At 36.2% G+C, this 24,415-nt stretch overlaps 1 protein-coding gene across 2 annotated transcripts in view; it reads right to left on the reverse strand.

Moving 5' to 3' along the window:
- Positions 1–24,415, reverse strand: part of dlg4a (discs, large homolog 4a) — a gene marked incomplete at its 5' end in the record, with an annotated part of 173,549 nt that overhangs the window by 88,232 nt on the left and 60,902 nt on the right. For both annotated transcript variants that reach the window (XM_079606392.1, XM_079606391.1), the window contains one exon: positions 9,831–9,992. In XM_079606392.1, coding sequence (XP_079462518.1) covers positions 9,831–9,992 — 162 coding nt within the window. The remainder of the gene's footprint in view (positions 1–9,830; positions 9,993–24,415) is intronic.

Raw genomic sequence — 24,415 nt, forward strand, 5'->3', positions numbered from 1 at the left:
AAAGCAGGTTTAAAACTTGCCCCATTCAAGTCAATAGGGTGCAAATTTTAAAAAGAGGATAACACGATGTAGGCAACACCGATTTTTGTCGTTGTTCTCTGTATTGACAGCACTCCAAATTGACAAAAAATTGAGCTCAATGTTAAAATTGACCGGAGTTCTCCTTTAAGAGCAGGCGCATTTGTAACTTGAATGTGCGAGGCGTCCGGTTATTCTTCAAGCAACTTGCTAATGAATCAGAAGTCTTGCACATTCACAGAACATGGCTTACTTCTGTGTTGCAAAACAAGGTGGATAAAAATAAGGGATAGTTCACCTAAAAATGAAAATTCTGTCATCATGTATGAGTTTCTATCTTCTGCTGAACACAAAAGAAGACATTTTGAAGAATGTCAGGACCAGACAGTAGATGGAGCCCATTGACTTCCATATGGAAAAAACTAAATACTATGGAAGTCAATGGGGACCATCAATTGTTCTTCAGCAGAAGAAAGAAATTCATACAGTTTTGGAACAACTTGAGGGTGAGAAAATTATTTGTATAACTTTGTAAACATGCATTGATGCATCATAATGCATTATGAAGCATTGAATCTGCGGTCTACGGCAATAATATAAATGTAATTATTTAATACACTGACTATATGGTTTTATAATTACTATATAATAGTCTAAATGAACAGAATTGTTGTACAATTTCAGATTTCATGACACATTGAATTTAGTGAAAGAATCATTGTATTTAATGAACTGAATTACGTTCTTACACCATTTTTTTCTACTGGAAAATTCAGAAACAGTGAAAATGGTTTAAGAAAACTCGTCTGAGCTCAATGGAATATGGCTTTAAGTTTAAGGCTTTAATTTTCGGTCCATTTTATTTCGCTTCCACAAATTCAGTGGGTGCTTCTCAATATCCCTCCTCGTCAGCAGATGGAGATTATGCTCGGTAATCTACTGCTTTTCCTGCAGTTCCTGGATGTCAATGTTGAATTTACTGTCGAATTTGAACCACTGAATTTCTAAAGCGAAATAAAATGGACCGAAAATTGCCTGTTGAATATTATAGGTTGTTTTTTAAAATTATTTGAATATTTTGGAAGTGAAATATGAAAGGTGAATATGGATTATTGAATTTTTAAAATAAAAATGTGTTTTGAAATGTTTTGAATTGAAATATTCACAGCTTAAATCTACAACCATGTTGAATTTCGAGACACCCCTCGCTGCAGCCTGTAGCACGATGACGTAGTTGGATGGTCCAATACGTAGTGGATGGAGGTGTGTTTTGGTGACGCATGCGCAGTAACGATCTCTGGGTTATAATCGTACTATCTATGGTTATAATTCGCCTGCGCTGGTAAAGGTGACATGTTTGCTCAATATTGTATTGAGATGATGTTCTAATCTAACCTGTGTAGTAGTAGTAGTAGCCTACAGTTTAATAGTAAGTAATTGTTGATGAATAGGCTAAGTAATTACATAAATGGGATGCCAAGTTATCCGAGTTTCTCTCTACAAAATAGTTAATTTTACAACATTTAAATCACATGATTTTAAACATACATTTGATAGATTAATAGCATGTCCTCACTGCAAGTATTTTTTTTTTAATGCGTGTATATAGAACATTTTTAAAAAAAGCCTTTTTAATTTTCATTATCAACCCATAAACCTGTCATAATTAAATGTTGCGGGGATATTGCGGGGTTGTTATTATTAGCCATTTTATTTTATTCAGGTCATATTTGCTGTTGAGTGGAAGCAAAAATGAGTCAATAATCTAATTGTCTCAGTAATTTTAAAGGTACAATACAATAAGGTCTGTAAACATCTTACAATACCAGTACACATCCAAGGGAAAATGCAAAAATAATAACAGCATCAAGAAAATAAATCTTGTCAGATGTCAAAAAAAAAAAGTGCTTAATGATATTGCCTGGTAAGAGTTCCTTCTTAACCCACACACCGGACGCGAATAGCGCGTCAGGCGCCCACACAGTCCACAGTCCCACAGTCATTTCAATGATAAGTCAATGCAAAGACGCGTTACGTGCGTAAAACGCGTGTAACGCGTCTTTGCATTGACTTAACATTGAAATCACTCGCGCCTGACGCGCTATTCGCGTCCGGTGTGAACGCACCATTAATGGCTATTCGTTTTTCCAGTGATCTGTACATAAGGTTCTTGCTGTTCAGTGTCTGCAAGACATGTACGGAAGCTTGTTTTCGCCACGGAGTGAGAAATAAAAAAAGGTAATTGCGATTTTTATCTCACTATTCTGACTTTTTATCTAAGAATTGCGTGATATAAAGTCGCAATTGTGTGTTATTAAGTCAAAATTGCGTAATATAAAGTCGCAATTGCGTGTTATTAAGTCATAATTATGAGATATAAACTCGCAATTGCGAGAAATATAGCTTGAAATTCAGACTTTTTTTCTCAGAATTGCATGTTTAAATCTCGCTATTCTGACTTTATAATACGCAATTGGGAGATAGTCAGAATGGCATGATATAAAGTCGCAATTGCGTGTAAGTCAGAATTGTGAGATGTGAGATTTTAAACTAGCCTACTGAGGTAAAAAATAATAATATTTTTGAATAATATTTATTTGACTTTATAACTCGCAATTGCGAGTTTATATACACAATTCTGAGAAAATATGTCAGAATTGGGAGATATAAACTCGCAATTAGGCGTGTTATAAATTCAGAATTGCGAGAAAAAAAGTCAGAATTCTGACTTTATAACACCCAATTCTGACTTTATATCTCGCAATTTTGACTTTATAACACGCAATTGAGACTTTATTTCACGCAATTCTGACTTTATATCTCACAATTCGGAGAAATAAAGTCAGTATGCTAAATGTAAACTCGCAATTGTGAGATAAAAAAAGTCTCAATTTTTTTTTTTTTATGTTTTATTCTGTGGCGGAAAAGAGCTTGCATACTCAAGTGACCATTTATATATTAACTTTATTCTTCTTGGAAGATCAAAGCACGTGTGATTGTTTCCGTCACCAAAACACACCACCGCGCATGCGCGTAACAGAGTCCACTACGTATTGGACCATCCAGCTACGTCATCGTGCTACAGGCTGCAGCGAGGACCTCTTGTGAATTTCAGCCCATAAAAATGCAAGCCCTAAAAATACAATGCAAGCATGGTTAATGCAATGCATAGTTTTTTCAAGTAGTGCAATTCAACAGACATTTTATTTATTAATAAAAAAATTGGCATTATTTTACTTCCATAGGTTTGGAAATGTGAGGTTTTGTAAATGTTAAATGTGGCCTGTTGTTAAAACGGCAGCGCTGTTCTATGCCGTACCAGCAGATGGCGATGTTGTTGAGTGATTAAAACGCTTCAGGTATTGCTTCCCCGCATGATAAATCCTTTACATGTATGAAACGTTGTGGTTTCCAAAAATAAACTCTGAAGATAAGAGCTCTCCACAGGCAGATGAAAATCTCATATTATTACACATTCCCTGAAGCTTCAGGATGATGGCTCACTCCTTCTGAACCCCTTGAGATTCATCCCTGACCCAAATCCATCCCGAGAGCTCGACGATTGAAAGATTCCCAAAGGAATGCGTCTCATTTTCTCCAATTTCCTGCTCCTTTATTCACAGATGCATAAATACTGTCAAACACTCCAGAGGTTTGCTGAAGTTCAACAATACAAATATTACTAATTAAAACAAACTTTAGACGTTTTATTAGACCGATCTCTGATCAATCAGAATACCTCATTCTAACTGGTCAAATATTTTGTATAAGTGACCATTAAAACTGGCCATTGCAAACCAACCAGTCTTCAAAACTTTATAACATTCAAAACTTTATAAAATCATCTGAACGCGAATATTTTGTCCATTTATTTAATAATTTGGTTCGTATCCATGTAAAAAGTGAGACTATGTACAGTCAGACGATCATAATTGCAAAATAACCCCTGATGACGGAGTGACTGCACATCAGTCTCCTGTAATACGGTATGGCTGAATTCTGGCTTCTGATTGGTGGACACACATTGATAACAGCAGCACAGCTATTGCATTATGACTGCATTAGATTTTCATATCACTTCACCACATTTTTAACTATAAGTAACTTGTCAACTACATGTTAACTAACTCACATTAGAGTATTAGTAGACTGTTAGGGTCCGGGTTAGTAGAATCAGTTGATGTGTATTTGTCTTGCAAAATTGCTTAGGCCGCATTTACACTGCAGGTCTTGATGCCCAATTCCCATTTGTTGATTAATTTAAACAATAAATACTGTTTTGTGGCTTAAACGTATTAAACAAAGTCTCACCCTTCAAATGTGGTAATTTTTTTAAAGTCATGTAAACAATAAATACCGTTTTGTGGCTCTTTAATGTGTGTGTCAGATCGCTGTGTCGCCTCAGTTAAAGCTGCTCGTGAACCGATCATCTCTTCCTTCTAGTTCATTTATAGCATCAAATAAACATGAATGAACATCAGAAGGAATGTTGTTTTAACCGCGGAAAAGCGTCAGTACACTCCGCTTCTCAAGTGCAAATCCTCCCATGTTAATCTACTAACTCTCCTGACTGCTTTGTCGGACAAAATGGCGGATGGTGAAGTATGATTGGTCAGATCACCTGTCAATCAAGCTCCCTGCGAATGGTCAATTCCCATTGGTTGACTCTATACCATTTTTTTTTACATTCTTCTTTTAAAGGTGACTCAGATCCGATATTTACATACACACTTGGCGAAACAACCCAAGGTAGACGTACTGACCCGGAAAAACTTGGAAGTAAAAACTACTTGATTTGCAGACGAAATGATAAAACATGCTTTTGCTTTCCGCACCATCTTTAAAGGTCAGAAAAACATTGGGTTAAGCCTTCGTCCTCCATTGAGCCATTAAACAGAGTCATGTGATCACGGTTGGTGTCCACCTGAGTTGACGTCTTTCTCCACAGTCACTTTATTAATGATGTACGACTCGCATTGACTGAGGAATATCCGATCTCTCCGCTTACATGGCCGACGCAAATGCACATATCCGATTCATATCTGATTTATTTGCACATGTGAATGAAGCCTGACACTGATCTGAGAATATCAGAATCCATGTGCTTCTTTCCTGCTTATATGTTCATGGGTCATATCCGAACTGTCAGGAAAAATGGGAATTGGTTCACATGAACCATGTAATGTAAATGTGGCCCAATAGTCAGTAGAAAGTCTGTTGTCGGACCTTCAAAATAAAGTGTAGTTAGTAGAAAGTCTAAAGTGGACCATCGAAATAAGTTATCGGTTTTAAAATTCTTATTTAATAGTTCAACAGTCCATAGTCAATTATTATATGCACAAATATCACATTTTAAAGAGCAGTACATGTTGCAGGAGAAGTTCCTGAATCAATATTTTAAGGATGCTTACCCAATATAAGACAGCTATTTTTATTTTATAATTTTTTTCTGGCCAAATTCTAAGGCATTTGCTATGTATGTTTATGCTTCTTATTTTTATGCTTTCTGTGACATGAAGATTTGATGTAGATTGTAGACTTTTGCTTCTTGACATCAAGACGATGTCCTTTTTTTTTTTTACGTGCCTGTACGAATGTTTTAGTGAAAAACAATCTGCGGAAAACATTTATTTAGATTGTATTTTAGTTCTTACATGTAACATTTGAAATCTACTGTATTTGATAGCAATGCTCTTCTGATTTAAATATTATCGCAAAGAAAATGCATCAATATCGAGGCACATACTAAATATCATCACATAGCTGCAAAAACATCTGATAACAATTTTGTATCCATATTAATATTAATATTTTTGTTTTAGAAATAATGTCTATCTTGGTCTTTATATGCGTTTCCTTTTCACTAACAAAAGGCATTGTTTTCAGCCACATCATCCAGCCTCACTGTATCATATTCACATCAATGTGTTATGAAGCACAGAATTATTACAGAATTATTAGTCTTCTCTGATCTGGCTGAATAATAACAGGAATAGCATAAGGAGGCGTGTAGGAGATCTGATGTGTCATATGACCACATGACAGTGCGTGTGTGTGTGTGTGTGTGTGTGTGTGTGTGTGTGTGTGTGTGTGTGTGTGTGTGTGTGTGTGTGTGTGTGTGTGTCATGCAAAGTAAACAGTATGTATCACATAAATAGAGTATTGGTGTACAAATGCACGGATTGAGCTGCATCAATTATAGAATTTAATAATTACTATAATAATAATATAAATTAATTATTATAATATATAAAATTGTATTTGGTCTTCAGAATGTTTTTGAAAATATGTTGAATTGTACAGTTTAGTAAGCATTCATAATCAAATATATTTCGTGCAAATGGTTGTACCCATAACAACGAGCATCGATAATGATAATGATGATTTTGATTTGTTTGTAATGCACTGATAGTGATATTATTAAAGCTCTACAGTAAAGTGAACCAAGGGATGTATGTGGATGTTTGTGTGTTGTGTTTCACAGGCATGTTTCACATGAAGACAGATGGTACCACTGAGAGAGAGAGAGAGAGAGAGAGAGAGAGAGAGAGAGAGAGAGAGAGAGAGAGAGAGAGAGAGAGAGAGAGAGAGAGAGAGAGAGAGAGAGAGAGAGGAGAGAGAGAGAGTGGTTTGGTTTCTGACCTTCACACATCCAGCCAAACGCCCTTGACACACAGAACACAAGAATGTAAAATGTAAATGAGCTTCATGCTAAAGTGATTTGACACTAATCATATTAGCCAACTGCTACGTTGCATAAATAAGAAGATATGTTACACATGTTTGTATGTTTCACTCTAGGTAGTGGATTATTGTTCACATCTGGCGTGGATACTACTATGATTATGGAGTAAAAAAAATGGTGGCTAGTGTCCCTAATGCGTGTTCAATTATTTACAAGGTCATTCCTAATGTCATAAGTATATTGTGTGTCAGTGTTTTGGGAAATCTCTCTCAATCTCTCTGTAAGCATCACCAATCTCTCACATATATGTGCATACACACTCAATGTTTATAAAACTGATTTAAAAAAATAAAAGAAGCTTTTCTCACATGAATACTTTCACTGAAAAATGTAATTCAATTGAAACAGGCTTTTCATTGTCTGTGAAACACAGAGGGAGATATTTTGCAGTGTTTTTGTGTTTAAAAAATAAATAATACTATTATTCAGCAAGGATTCATTAAAATTGTCAAAGACACATAAAATGTTACAAAAGTTTCTATTTCAAAATTTCAGTTTCAAATAAATGTTATTCTTTTGAACTTTCTATTCAAATCAAATAATCCTGAAAAAATTCATCACCGTTCCCAGAAAATTTGAAGCAGCTCAACTGTTCAGCGATATAAGCAATAATAATTTCAGAAATATCTCTTAAACAGCAAATCAGCATTATTAAAATGATTTCTGCTGAAAATTCAGCTTTGCGTTACAGGAATATCTTAAAAATATTAGTAGTGTGTAGTTGTGCAGGTATTAAACCACTGGGCAACACAACAACTATGTCCATGTATTTAAAAGTATGTCACACATTATACTAGTATACTCCTTACTGCCTATTGTGCAGAATTATAAATGATACAAAATAAATGTACAATCTGGGACATCTGGGTCTTCCATGCATACAGAATATATTGTGCATATTGTATGAATACTGCAAAAAATTAACAAATAACATGTACTAATGTGAGTCTGAGTTGAGAAATTAGGCGGAATTGTGTGTGTGTGTGTGTGTGTGTGTGTGTGTGTGTGTGTGTGTGTGTGTGTGTGTGTGTGTGTGTGTGTGTGTGTGTGTGTGTGTGTGTGTGTGTGTGTGTGTGTGTGTGTGTGTGTGTGTGTCATGCAAAGTGAACAGCATGTTCCACATATATACATTCAGCTAGGAGTGTTTGGACGGGTCTGATGATCAGCCTACACACAGCAGAGGTGTGCAGAACTGACACACACAACATGACTCACACACACACACACACACACACACACATACACCTACTGAAGCCAGAGGAAATGGGGAAACCATGCAGGGAATGAACACAGAGGTCAGACGGAGAGACAGTAAGACACGCAGAGAAAGAGGAGAGTATAAATAGTAGAGACGAGGCACTGAGATATATAGTGCAGTAGACCAGGGCATGAGAGCGTTCACACACACACACACACACACACACACACACTACAATGAATCCATTGTGTGGATAACAATTGGAAAACATGAACATTTTCTCAAAGACAATGAGAACAGGGATAATATACACACACACACACACACACACACACACACACACTACATATTGAAGAACTGTAGATAACCTAAAGTGAATATGTATTTTTATATTACGCAGTGTTTTATCTGTGTGTGTTGGTAAGTAACATCTCAAATGAGATCTCTTAACGTCGCAATTGTTTCTAGAGATCAAATGGAGAGCATATACGTCTCTGGCTTTTGCTGTGACTGTACTCAAGTGTACAAACACCAAATATGATGTAGTTGCCCAAGACCAAGTTATCTGAGCTATGTTATCCACATTCATTTTCAGTGTTGTAATTGGTAATTAACGCTTTTTATTTTTTGTTCATTGAAATAAAGCTGAATTAAAATAAAGTACATATATATTAGATAAAAAAAATAAATTTTTAAAAATAACTTGGCAACTAACTGAAATAAAACAAGGGTCCCACTTTAGTGTCTTAAACTATTATGTACTAACATTAAATTAATCATTTGATACAATGCATTTATTGTGTGCTTACATTGAACATATAATATTTCAAAATACCTACATGTAATTACAGCTGTAAGTACCGGTAATTAATTTCTGTATTTACATCTATAATTACACTGTTGACACTTCTCTTACATCTCTCATCTTAACCTACACCACCAGACCTGTCCCTAACCGGACCCGTATCCCACCGCAATACAACATCAACACAATAAGTACACTGAACCTAAGAAAGTGTGACCAAAGCTGTAGTACAAAAAATTACTCAAATAAAGGTTAAATAGAATTATATATTTTCTTTAAACTACAAAATGACATTACAAAAATACTCAAACTTGACCTGAAAATATAGAATCAATGGTAATTTAAAATATTAATAATAACAAGTGTATAAATAATAATACTAACAAGTGTATAAATAATACTACAATAATAGTGGTACATTCTTATTGTTTTTTAACAACTGGCTGCATCGGTTTCTCCAAAAGCAAAAGGAGAAATGTCTAGAAGGTTGCACTTCAATAAAACACATATTTATATTCATGTCTATGGAACTTAAAGTAAGTGTGTGTGTGTGTGTGTGTGTGTGTGTGTGTGTGTGTGTGTGTGTGTGTGTGTGTGTGTGTGTGTGTGTGTGTGTGTGTGTGTGTGTGTGTGTGTGTGTGTGTGTGTGTGTGTGTGTGTGTGAACCCCGAAATCTTGGGGGGGTGGGGACATATTTTTTTTGGAAAACAACTTATAAATCATATTAAGTGGTGTTTTTTGAAAATGTAAAGTTTTCTGTGATGGGATTGGGTAGGTTAAGTATATTACAACGTAAACGTGGTTTATGAGGACATCTCAAGTTCGTAATTCAAATAGCTTAAAAAACAATGTTTTATTAAAAATGTAAAAATGCAAAATGTTTCCTGTGATGGGCAGGTTTAGGGATAGGGGCGTGTGTGTGTGTGTGTGTGTGTGTGTGTGTGTGTGTGTGTGTGTGTGTGTGTGTGTGTGTGTGTGTGTGTGTGTGTGTGTGTGTGTGTGTGTGTGTGTGTGTGTGCGTGTGTGTGCGTGTGTGTATGCATGCGTTTGTGTGATACCCGTACCTTTATTGGTGAGATGTGTGTGTGTGGGGCGTAACTGTGCATGGAGTCCATGGCCGCCAGGTTCTTGTCGCTCATGTGAAGCATCTCGGCGCTCTTGCTGTGAGCCAGGTGGGCGGGGCTGTGCTCCAGGGGCGGAGTCTCTTCATCCTGATACCGGTATTTCTACAGCAACAACAAGAGAGAAAACAAACTCAAAACTAATTCTGAAGCTCGGGTTTGCACGAAAAGTCACCAAAATTAGAAGGCCGTACAGAAAAAGTGACAAGTAATATTCACTAATATTGCTGATTTAATTGCACTGAAGCTATCATAGTGAACTGATTATTATTGAACTGAATTTAATCAAAATTTAACTAAACTGAGCTGAACAGTGACGCTATTTTTACAGCTGACATTGTAACAGTTATTTTCCTGTTTATTAATGTGAAGCTGCTTTGAAACTCTCTGTATTGTATAAAAACGTGAAAACGTGAAAAACCTATTTCTACAAACTCAAACAGATGAATATGTATTTGGCACAAGACGTGACCCTAAAGCAAGTTGCAGGGTAAACCGATTCATCTCTTCATCTTTCTCTCGTCTGCAGGAGATAAATTAAAGATCAGAAGACTTCCTACAGTTAAAGCTCACAAACGTTTGAAACATTACAACACATATTTCCACAAAAAAGTCAAAAACATAAAGCTGTAAAAGACTAAATATGAAGGATTCAAGCCACTGGTTGATGAGCCACAAAGACGAAATAAATTTTTCCCTGATCTTTTGACATATCAGAGGTCATTGTGCTATACAAATGTACTGTACTCAAAACTACCTGTTACAATATGATATATATATATATTGTCAGCCGTGTGTGTCAGACCAGGGGCCTCATTTATAAAACTGTGCGTAGGATCCTTACTAAAAGTGTACGTGCGCCTGAAAGCCAAAAATGGCGTGCGCAAAACAATATTCAGACTTATAAAACCGTGCGTACGCCAGAACCTGCGCAGGATTCACTTTATAAATCCCACTCCGCGGAAGATTGTGCGCACATGCATCTCCTCCCCGAAATAACCATATATGGAGCTTACAACGCCTAGTTTTACTATGCACATCCTCATCTGCATATCATTTGCATATGATTATTCATCCACGTGATAACATGTTTAACGGTACAAGACATTAGGAAAATATGAAATATGGATGTGCCGTCACATTACATTAATACAAATAATTTAGTAGCCTATACTTACCTTGTTTTAGAATAAATAAATAAAATTGTGTAAAATACATTTCAGAGAAAGTTTTTCTCAATCTTTTCCACTGACCAAATAGTATTTTTAATTGATTTATATTTTTAATGGAAACACAGATACACATTGTTGTGCATTATATTTGCACAATCTGCTATTATTATCCTGATAAGCAATTATCTCTGTAGTTAAAACATTAAAACACAGCATGCCAAAGGAAAAGTGTTCAAAAGCATTGCACAACAAGGTCTATCAAAGTCTATCATTGCACAACAAATATTTATAGGCTATTTATTGAATATATTTTTTTTTTTTACTTTTCAGTAAATTTCATGTAGTTTAAGTGTTTAACTCAATTAATGAGATAAATCAAAATGTTTATGTCAGAAGTAAAACAGTTTAAATTATTATTTTATTTAAACTGTTATTGTGAACATGCACTGTATGATTAGGACTTATAATGAAGATTTACGGTCTTGTGTGTCGGAAGTGGCGTACGTACGCCTCTTTCAGGGCCTGTTTTGTGCGTACGCAGCGGTTATAAATAAGGCCCCAGGTATGGTTGAATTGAGTCCTGTGTACATGTATATGACAAACCTCTTACAATACAACCTTAATCTAGATGGACGTCCTGTTACTTTATCCTCTACAGTAAAAGACCTGGGTGTCATACTAGACCGCAACTTGTCTTTTGAAAATCATATTTCAAATGTCACAAGAACAGTTAGTCCAAAATGCAGCTGCTAGAGTTCTTACTAGGTCAAGAAAATATGATCATATAACACCAATTTTATCATCTCTACACTGGTTACCTATTAAGTTCCGTATCAATTACAAAGTATTGTTACTGACCTATAAAGCCCTAAATGGTTTAGCTCCTGTGTATTTAAGAGATCTTCTATCGCCATATAATCCATCGCGCTCTTTAAGATCTGGTCGTACCTAGGATATCTAAGTCCACTAAAGGAGGGAGGGCGTTTTCACATCTAGCTCCTAAACTCTGGAATAGCCTTCCTGATATTGTCCGAGGTTCAGACTCGCTCTCCCAGTTTAAAACTAGATTAAAGACGCATCTCTTTAGCCAAGCATTCACATGATGCATCTCATACCTTTTATACTACAGTTAAATCAGATCAAATGCATTCATATTATGAACAGCAGCTACGCTAATTATTTCCCATCTGCCTTTTTTGTTGTTATCTCGGGACGCCTGTCCCGAGATAACTCAAATAGAGTTTGTCAGCTCCAGTTATGTATCCAGCCTCTCATGGAGACTTCAGATGCCCCAACGCCTGTGATGAGACGACTCGACGCCTGTGAAGAGACGACCCAACGCCGGCGATATGTTATGCCCTAAATTTCATGATTAACTAACTGTATTTTTGTATGTATATTTTTGAAATGCATTTTCTGTAAAGCTGCTTTGAAACAATATGTATTGTGAAAAGCGCTATACAAATAAACTTGAATTTAATTGAATTGAATAATTGAGATGCGCAAACACGCAAAGTAAAGTGAAAGCACTGAGAAGCGTGCGGTTGTGAGATTTGTAGGAAATAAGAGTGATTGACAGAGTGGATCAAGCATATAACACTAACCTAACACAGCTTTTATTGGAACCAGGCTGCCAAACACCACTCGTTTTTTACATCCGGGTTTATAGAGATGAAACATCAGCACAGACACTCATAGATCAACACCAACTTCTTCATCATCACCTTTTCGGCCTGTCCATTGGCGCTTCAGTGATGTGATCAAGTGATATGGACAGATAAAACACCATCACTGGACTAAAAATAACATTACCTTCCGAACGCTGTTTATTTTCAACTGTGTGAATGTCTCAGAAGAAGAGCATTATTTGTTTGTGTGGTTCATTTCATCATGGATTCTTTGGTAAACCAGTCACAATCCGACACAGGCTTTGCAAACACTGACAGTAATGCCACAAACTGTCCTAAATCTAATGAGTAATCTGTGATCAGTGATTATTGATATGCAAGTCAGATGTTCTTTGTCACAAAATCTTTTATTGCTGTTTATGCGTCAGTAAGCCAGTGACTAAACAGTCAACACTGTTCCTCTTAAAGTCCCCTTGTGGTGAAAATCAGGCTTTTAATGTTGTTTATGTGAGTATTTATCTGAGTATTTTCTGCTTAAAACTGCAGTGAACCAAAGACAGTCTCAAAAACACGGTTTGAAATCGCTGGTGTTTCTGACGTCACAAACTACCTTGTAACCAATCAGATCAACGTGTGATCGTCAACCAGTGGATCTCTGAGCTGAGGGAGTGAGTGGAGGCGGGGATCATTTGCATATTCATAGGACCTCATATACTAAATGAGGCAAGAGTGTCGAGTTACATTCAAGCTATTTTAAGGCATGAAGACATTTTTTTTTCCAAAGAAAAAACTTTTAAATATGTAATTTTGGTGTTCAAAGATGAGTCTTTAGGGATAAAATTATTGACTTTAATAGCATAAAAATAATCTGTTATTTAAATTGTGATTCAACAAGATTACTCCAGGATAATCAATGAGGTTGTCTATACTGCACAATGAATCTCTTATTTATATTAGTTATGATGAAAGCTTTTGTGAGAGTGCAATGGGAGTAGATTGAAATATAATCTTATAATCAACACTTTTCAAAGAAAAGCGAAAAGAGGTTCAGCGAAAAGAGGAGCGTGTGTTCCGGCGCAAACGTTCCCTGGTGCTTTTTTGCAGTTTCAGAAAACAACTCTGCCACTGACCAGGAGAAACCCAGTCTAAAGTCAGTGGCGCGTTATTCAGATGCTATTTTAAGGGCGCATGCTTGGCCATAATGTAGCGTGTGAACAACACACACACACTTTGCTTCTCTCATCTACACAGACGCAGCAGTTCATATTTTTGCAAATCATACATTATTACAAGGAAAAATATTACACACGAGGGAAATCATTGTTGTGCCCATGAAGAAGTGAAAAAATAAATCTAGCTTACACATTTACCCAAATTATTATACGCCTGTTTAACCGAAGCTAATTTGTGTGGGTTTCTCCAATCCTAATACAATGTCACTTCTCTGTGTTTTACGGCCCTGACGAGAACGTCGGTCTCCTCGGCTGTGAACCGCTCCTGGCGTGCGCCGGCAAACCAGCCGTTATAATAGCAATCCGCCGTGGAACAAGCGCGCCGGCTCTTAAAGGGAATGTGAGAGGACGCTCTGATTGGTTTATTTCACGTTACGCACAAACCACACCTATGAATAATGAAGCGACTTCAGACCAACACATTTTAGATTTGCACACAAAGTTACTTGCGTTTTGCGTTTGATACTTGCGTTTCAGATCGTTAAAATAGGGCCCATAGTGTCTGAAACAGTTAAATAATTGATTCAGTTTCTAAAACCCCTCCTTTCTGGGAGTCTGCTCCGGTTGGTCAGACGGCCCAAACGCTCATTAGCATATCTGAATTTCAGCACCGGATCTTCCTCAGCATTTAATACACAGTGATAGGAACGGTAACGCAGCGCAGAAAACAGCTTATACTCGACATGTCGACAAACCAAACTCTTCCAGTCTCAGCTACTGTACAACTACAGTGTTTAAGGGTCAAAGGAGACGTTGTTCACAGGCAACCAATGAAGAGCATAGCCTGGCATCATGCAAATGTGTACTAAACATAATAATAATAATAATAATGCATTTTATTTCATGGCGCCTTTCAGAACACCCAAGGTCACCTCACAAGAAATATACAGGTCACTACACCAATCAAAACACACAACAATCAAACAGCGTATACATATAAAGTGCAGTTAAGTCTCAATAAAACATGTTATAAAAAAGCCTGTATAAAAAGATATGTCTTAAGACGCAGGAAGAAACGTATCATGCAGGAAGTAATACTGGAATTACTGACGGGTCATAATCAAGTCTTTCTTTTAGGAGACAATAACTCCATTTATCTGAACTATGATCTTTAAAATTTTGCCAACCTTTTACATTCACAAAACAGCGATATTAAACCCTACATGAAAGATAATATCCAAAAAAGCATAATAGGGGCGCTTTAAACGAAACACGCTCCTCAAAACAGAGTTCAAATCAGAGGGCTAAAATCACAAGACAGAAAATGGCCATTTATTTCTAAATTATAAAAAAAAATTGGTGTAAAAATCCGGTAACACTTTATTTTGATGGTCCCTTTTGAATATTATGTTGACTATAAGTAACTTTGCAACTACATGTCAACTAACTCTCATTAGAGTGACTGTGTAATTAATGTCTGCTAACTCTTTATTGTGATGCTCCTCAACAGACATTATACTGACTATAAGTAACTTTGCAAATACATGTCACTTATTCTAACCTAAACCCTACCAGTCTACTAATACTCTACTAACACTCTAATGAGAGTTAGTAGACGTGTAGTTGCAATGTTACTCAGTCTACCGAACATGTTAAAGGGACCATAAAAAAAAAATGAAACCAAAATCCTACAAACATTACAAGTGCACACAGATTTGGAGATTTTATTCTTTTCCAGCTGTATCTGCATTACAACAGCTGTCCGGATGTGCTGCCAAGATGGCCACCAATTGAACTGACATTGTATCAAGATCAGACAGAAGCCATTCTTCAATCTCACCAGAAACGAGAAAAGAAGGGATAAAGTGGGGGTTGAGGGGAGGTAACAGTCAGCAAGATCACATTACAATGAGCCAGCAACACCACAATGACTGAGAGAATGCAGGAACTGACTAGTGCAAACAAGCAAATGTAAAGATAAAATGGACATAGAATATAAAACAGAATTTTTCAGGGAATCAACCTACAAATTGTTTTACTTCGAGCTGTCTCTGCATTTAAGCTGTGATAATATATAACTATACTGTAACTTCAGTCATCAATTAATCTTAATCCTGTCTGTTATTCACAAAATGTTGGTTGTGCTTCCCAGTATTTCCGGTTGTTCAGAGTCAGAGTCTTAGTGCTCGATTATGATAAACATTTTGCATGTTTTATATTCTAAACGCTGAACACAGACACGCTTTTGGCAGACGTCCTTTCTATTCTCAGAACAAACATAAAACAAACACAACAGAACCATATATAATAAAGGCTATTCCCATTAGCAAGTTTAAACTTTCATTATTTTGATATGAAGAACAGACATGCCAGCTAGTTACTGACCTAATAGACACATAGACACAAGGAAAAATTTATTTCTCAAATTAAAAGCAGTCGCTTTTAACTACAAAACTAATGTTTTAAAAGATGTTTCTGCGAACAGCGCCAGTGGCAGTGAGAGACGTGGTGTTTTCTCTGCGGGCGACTGATGCTGTGCCAGGCTCAGACTACAGTGAGCACATAACAAAACCCTTGTGGGTAATAAATAACAAACAAAAGCATACGTCACCGCGTCAAGAGTGATACCAAACACTCTGCACACAACTGTCTGACACAAATCTATTCCCAGCATGCACCACAGAGAGCGAGAGAGACATCATTACAGAAGCGCAGTTATGCAGCACAGCCCACCCACAGTCTGCTCACTGTACGTCTGGTGCATAATGCACAGAAGAAAGAAAAGGCAAAGGCATACTCAATATGGCAAGCTCCAATCTGATTTAAAGTTTTGTGTGTGAAATAGAAAGTACTTATTCATTTTGACAGACAGAAATTCTACGTTGCAACATATAACTGGAAAAAAAATTATACTCATTAAAGTTTATTAGATTTTCTCAAATTATATTTATGCTTACATTTTGATTTAATATTAATCAAACATATTTATTTTCCCAAAAGGACAAAAACATTCATACAAAGTAAAAGATTTGAATTAATATATTTTCTTTAGACATACAGTAAGCCAAAATGTCTGATCAATATAATATTTCAGATTTTACAACATAACTTCACCATAAACAAAAGCTTAATTAGCTACTAACAATTTCCACTTGTGATAAAACTAAACACATTTTGTTAATAAAGACCTTAATGTTTATTGTAATGTCTTATATATGCATATTTTCTGTTATGCACTAACAAATGAAAACAATTATAAAAAAATAAAAACCACAATAATTTCTAAAGTCAGTAAATGTTTGTGTTCTGCACGTCAAGCGAACATGTTATTTAAATTAAATTAGTTTCTTTTCCTTTTTTCTACGTGGTATAAAAATGTTCTTTAAATAACTCACATGGTTGTTTAATTTTTTTGTTGAATGTTTTCTGTTCATTTGTAGATCCACACTGTACTTTTTTGTGCATATTATTGTGGTCTCAGTTATTACAGGTAAACTGCACATGAAAATGTAGATAGACACTTCACATGTTGATCAAACTCTTCCTGTCTAAGCGGGCCGGAAAACCCTACAGAAAGTTGACCAGAGTTCATCCCGAAGATCGAATGTCTATTTGAGACTTTTTAACGCACAAGTCTTCCTTGTTGTCTTTATGAAACCACAACGCAGTGACTCATCTCTGATCACTCGTTTCTCGTAAACCCAGGCTTACATCACGCCAACAGATGCGTTTACATGCTAATATTAGCCATGAGTTTCAAAAGATGCTAAATACAGCAGTGAAGGGGTGGTTTCACCGAGTTATCCACATGTAATTCCCATAGGCATAGAGAGAGCGCACCGGTTGACACTTCACCCTGAAACCTCCTGAGGGTTGGCTTACATTACACGTTTCCTGTAATCTAAAAGAAAGAACAAGAGATCAGAGGTTCAGGAATCTGTATACCACCATGATTCAATGATTTAGGGATTGTCTATCCTACACAGTATGGATTTCATTACATATTCTCATCATTATTTTGAGTGTTTTTGAAGCCTTTGGGAAATCTGGGGGAGGATTCACACAACATCCTTAAAGTGCCCGTATTATGCTACTTTAAAAGGTCTTAATTTTATTTTAAAGGTCTCCTACAATATGTTTACATGCATCCAAGGTAAAAAAAAACTTTAATTTCCTCATAATAAACATTGCAGCATCAGCTCTTTTCTCACAGTGTCTGAAATGGTTTGATTAAGGATTCGGTCTCTAAACCCCGCCTTTCAGAGAGCATGCTCTGCTCTGATTGGTCGTAAAATTTGCATATTTGAATTTCAGCTCTGGATCTTCCTCACACCTGATACACAGTGATATGAACAGTAACGATGGTATCGGTTTTAACGTATCAAATCCAGCGTGAGTCTCCAGTGAACACTGAAGGTCTTGAAAGGTTTACACTGAAACGCAATTTCTCGATGGATAAACTGAATGGGATTTTGTTTCTCGTAACTGCTGTTGCACTACAGTACATAGTTTTCTAGATTTGTGAACTCTCATTTTGATTTCTTTGTCAACATAAATCGCTTTTATACTAACGGGTGTATAAATGGCTTTTGCAGCTGTTGCCTGCTGTATGCAATCTGAACGCTGGCAGACAGAGAGAAATTCATCCAACATCATTTATTATTCATGGAGACTTTTTGTGAAAACCTGATTCTGCTTTATCTATGTGTGCGTGTGTGTGTGTGTGTGTGTGTGTGTGTGTGTGTGTGTGTGTGTGTGTGTGTGTGTGTGTGTGTGTGTGTCTGTGTGTGTGGTTCAGGTGTTCTGTATGTTATGGGGACAAAATGGTCGCCTGGCTCCGCCCTCCTACGTTCTTCTGCTCAATTTTCATTTTCCTTCAGTACGTCGTCTGGGTTTGCGGTGTATTCGTGGGTTTTCTCCGGTCAATATTTTACCGGTCCAATCAGCGAACAGAGGGAGTGGCTAAGAACGATTATAAAAAACGGTTAGGTCCAATCCTTGTTTGGTTGATTGGCCAATAGCTGTGTTTTATTCACGATAAAACACGGCTATGACCGCTTCACCCAACGGTTCTATGTATCACTACACAACACCCCTAGCAACCGCTCTTAGCAACGTAAAAACATGTTTGATCTCAATGATATTGTTCATTGAAGCTATTATAGTATAGTAGAGTATTGTGAGAAATCGAGTAAGCGGGTGTACCTGCATTTACAGTAGATATAGCATTTTTCTTCAGGTCAGTCCTATATATTCATAATAAAAAAAATCAGTTTGAATGTCCGCTGCAATATCTTGTCCTTTTAACAGTTAAGGGTTTTCCCCGTGCCAATAGTCATCTGTCAGTGTCGTCTTCCTTCTCCGTGATCACAAGTTTGAGTCCTTTCAATGTAAAAGTCTTCTCTACTGACCGACTCACTCATAAACACAGTCTTTGCCGCCATCTATTGGAGAAATACTGTATATAACTTCTGTTGCTGTTTACGGTCAAGGACTATTTTTTCCAGCGGAAGGAAGGCTTTTAGTGATTTTACTTCATGAAAGTTGCATAGATACATATTTTTCGGCTTTAATAGTTGTATTGTGTGGTAACCGTTTTATAAAAGCAATAAGGTACTCGAGGCAAGAGCCGTATCGTGAATAAGTCACGGCTGAAGGGGCTGCAAGCACGACGCGACGCACGTGTGCAAGTTTGAGTTGAAGTTTCGCCACGACCAAACGTTAGCGATTGGTTACGGCAGATCCAATAGTTTTAAACTTCAACAGAGGACCCGCCTACAAGGAAGTTAACGCTTGTCAATGGAGAGAGACCAGACTCTCAGAACAAATGAAATGTGCGAGAGTCTAGGACCAGGCTAACAAAATGGGTCCCCATGAGAAAATCAGCTTATAAATCATACAAAGTAATGTTTTTTGAAAATGTACAAATGCAGAAATGTTCTGTGATGGGTAGGTTTACGGTTAGGTTTGTACAGTATAAAAAACATGTCTATGGAATGTGCCCATAAAACATGAAAACCCAACATGTGTGTGTTAAGGGGGCACATTTTGTCCTACTGTAAATTACAATACTGATCAGAGATTTTAGCATGCTAGATAAGAAGCACACTACATGTGCAGGAAACAGAGGAATGAAGACAGATAAACAACATAAAAGATTATTTGCAGCCATTTGGTGGTGGAAAAAGAAGCAATAATACAAGCATGTCATGAAACTGCAAAGAAAAGAGAGGGAGAAGGACTAAACATGAGTTTAAAAACTAGAATTTTACATTTTCTGCACCTCAAGTCTATGAGATTTTTGATCAAGATTATTGCCTTTTGAAAATCCCCAGCGTCACGCGCCCTTGTGAAGGAAAGCTAACGCCTAGAGCAGTAATACTGTAGCATATCTCGCCTCAACACCATCTGAGGATATCATTCATGTCAGCGGCACAAGACAATTCTGCACTAAAGTTTAATACTTAAGGTTAGGGAATTAGAAATATCCTCAGTGCTAAGCATAAGCCACGAGTAATGATGGAGTACAGAGAATATGAAAGAGAAATCATAGCAAATGTATGCAAGTTGTTACCATACAGTGAGTGTAAGACAATTTGTTACTGTACCACCTGGCAATAGCACAACAAATATTTACAATGTAGATCTTTCAGTTCATTCCGGAGAAAAAACATCATAAAACACATTTAACCCAAACTTACTTAATAATATGAATTGCCTATAAATTATTTAAACAGCCTCTTTATAACGCCACGTATGTACAAAAGCTCACATAATCATCCACTGCTTTGAAAACACAATGTATTCTTTTCTTGGCAGGCTTTGTTAAACTATAAACTATAATATAATGTAAAATGGAATGAAGTAGAATATGAGAAAACTTAGAATGAAACATTGAAAGGATAAAATCTTCAATTTAAGCTAATAACTGGACAACGGCATATATCCTTTGGCCGCTGTTATAATGGTTTTCTGGCACATCACTAAACACAAAAATCATAATGTTTTATGGTACTGCCAGTAATAATGTTGTAAAAGGGCCAGCAGAAACTGTTAGTAAATATGCTTTAAACAGACCTTGCAACATAACAGACTCATACATAATTGATGAGGGTGAATACTTTCTGAAGAAACTCTATAGGCAATATCAATATAATCAATATATGACACATATCACAGCACTATATGATGATCCCCTGAGCATGTGTTCAGTCTGGTGTCAGTCTCGTTCTCTATCCTGACAGCTTTATCTTTCTTTGGAGGACTTTAAATGTATGAGAGTAAAGTAATCTAAACTATGAAATTACACAAATGGAATATGGAAATTATGTAGCAACCAAAATCGAATATTTTTAATTTTCATATATTTCAGCTTTTTCAAGCTAGCCATACAGGGGTGCGTTTCCCGAAAGCATCGTTAGCCAACTATGATCGCAAGTTCCGCCGTTATCAGCATAGTTCAACGATTTGGTGTTTCCCGAAACCATCGTTCCAACGAACGTTCGCAAACAGCATCGCAAACTTGTGTGGTTGCAACGACAGCTCTGGAGCTGTGGTTAGAAGCATAGTTTCTAGTTTACATGAGATGTAGACTGAATAAATCCTTATCTTTAGCAAAATAAGCAAGCTGACATTCAGTACAACCCGTATTTTTTATTTAGAATACATACAAATGTAATTTACGTCTTTTAGTTTGTCAAGAGATTTAAAGCACCGTTTTTGAAGACTGCGCATGTGCGAACGTGCTCAACTATGTTAGAACGAGCCAAATATTGAGTCTGGTAATAAAGCAAAGTAACTGAGAAAAATTTGAAATGGTCTTCAGATGCCATATATGTAACTTATATGACGAAATCTAGCGTTAATTCGATCTCAAACAGATTAATTAAAAAAAGTTATTAGTCCACCACGTGCGAGACGTCATAAACCAACGTGGTTGAACGATACTTTGCGACATACGGTTTCGGGAAACAGTCGTGACTAGCTAGTTGATTTCTCCAACGATGCATCGTACTATGGTAGTTAAGCAGTGAGCTATATAGTTGTACGGGAAACGCACCCCAGAGCGGCTGCTAAAATTCATGAAGCTTGGCACAAAACTCACTCATTTCATTTTCTCTTAAGCTTCTTTGCAAATAAATTAAAATTTTCTTCCAAACTAATTTCAGGCATAAGCCTTTTTATCAAAAGGTTTTTAATGAGAAGCATTTTAGTCAAACTTATGGTGTACAGTCAATGTAAAAGTGTCTTAAATGCCAGCAAGATTAAGAAAATCACCTGACCATAAAGATCTTGTGAATGTAGTGAATACAGTTAGACATAGAAAAAGAAAAGTGAGAGATTTGAATGATGAGATATGCAAAAGTATAATACATGTCTGTCTTTGTCAGTGTTTTTCAGTGAGTCCCAGCCCTCTCCACGCCATCGTGTTTCCCAAGGTCATCATCTCAGCCACTATCCGTGTCTCAATCTATTCCAGAGGAAGTATCGACCCACAGCGCTCGAATCACAGCGATCTGACACACTACAAAACTGCAGATCATCCAAGCACATGCACTGAAATCTGCTCCTGCTATGAGGATGTTCAGTCAGTTCACACGTTCAAACCAGTGATGCACGATATATCGGCCACCATATGGACGATACATGATCATTTTTCATGTTATCGGCCCGATAAGAAAATTTGGCCGATACTAAAGCCGATAAATAACGGATTATCTCCTTCAGCCACTTCAGATGCGCACTTTTCAACATGATGGTTTTGAATTGCATGAAATATGATTGAAATCACTTTTAAAAAAAGGAAAATACAGTAAAGTGCAACATGTGCAGCGCAAGTCTGTCATAATATAGACCACATACAATTATAATGAAAACATCATTATAATTGTGTGATTGGGACAGGATGAGACTTTTTGTTTTTGTAAACATGTGGCGCTCAAATTATATAACATTTTGGGTTTAGATTTATCGGCCAATATATCGGTTATCGGCTTTCAAATATAAATAATTATCAAAATGTTCAAATCGGTGCATCACTAGTTCAAACTGTTTATATAATGCATGGGAAATTTAGAAAAGGTCTGACAAAGTTGGCCGAGTATAATATGTAAACTAAGATATTACATTTTAAGATAGCGTATATATTAAGACAGCGTATCACTGTCACAGCTGGTTAGAAAAACTCTTTAAGTTGTAAAAGATGCGTTTTATCGTGTGTTGTGGCATCGTGGATACGTGTGAGGGAACGTTCTCAGGACTAGAGGACCTAGCGCTAGGGCTGTAAACGATTAATCGCGATTAATCGAATCTAAAATAAAAGTTTGTGTTTACATAAAATATGTGTATAATTATATACAATCGTATAAATATATGATTGTGTATAATTATTTTGTATATATAAATACACAAACATGCATGTATATATATTTAAGAAAAATGTGTTATTTATATATATAATAGTTCTATTTATATATAATATAAATCATATAAAAATATATATGCAGTATATAAATGCAAATATTTATCAAATGCATGTGTGTGTATTTATATATACAAAATAATTATACACAATCATATATTTATACGATTGTATATAATTATACACACAATACACACACATATATTATGTAAACACAAACTTTTATTTTGGATTCGATTTTATAAGAAACCACAAGATGATACATGGTTTATATCAAATAACAACATATTTGGAATATTCAAGATCCTATACTGTTTTTTTATAAATATGCTAGCAAATCACAGTGAGTTTTCCATTGTCATATGGACAAAAATATTTTAATAGGCTAACAATAATGCAAAATACACTTTCATGGCCAATAGGAAATAGTTACGACTAAATTTCCTCAATTCAATTAACCGGTGTGTTAAAACATTAAACGTGAACACATTAAACTAAAACTGAGATGGAAGAGTCAACTATATAGTGAAGGTTCATTTTAGTCCAAAGGTTACACTGTGTTCTAACATGAGTATTTTCAAGTTGGGGCAAGTTGTCACATGCGTTTTATTCGTTGTAATTCATTACATACAATTTCAATCAGCCAAAACAATGCTTCTATATGTTTTAGTTAGCCTTTTCTTGTGCTCTTTCTGTGTTTTATAACTGTTTTATTGTTTGCATTACCTGAAATGCATTAGGCCATTTTTCTTTAGATAATATTTCATCTTCCCCCATATAGTGTGACAATAAGCCCCGCTATAGCTTATAGGTGGAAATGTGCAATAGCTTTTCTTATAACCCTTCTCTTCACGTTCACATAGACTTGTATTGTTTGTTCAGTTTTGTGCTCGGCTCTTTATAATGTATTTTAGAGATACATCGGCCTTCCGATGTGAATCTGCAAAGAGACAGATGGCTTTACATGGCATCCTGCCACACAACGAGCTTCTTCACTGTACAGTAGCACTGCATGTGGAATACAGTAATGTACAGTATGTCACAAATACCACGCGCGCAGTCGCAAACACACATCGCTTTTTCATTCATAATTCTCATTTCGTTTCATAATTGGGAGAATTCTGTCAACTAACAT

Source organism: Phoxinus phoxinus, assembly GCF_949152265.1.
Source record: "Phoxinus phoxinus genome assembly, chromosome: 3".
Classification (NCBI taxonomy): domain Eukaryota; kingdom Metazoa; phylum Chordata; class Actinopteri; order Cypriniformes; family Leuciscidae; genus Phoxinus; species Phoxinus phoxinus.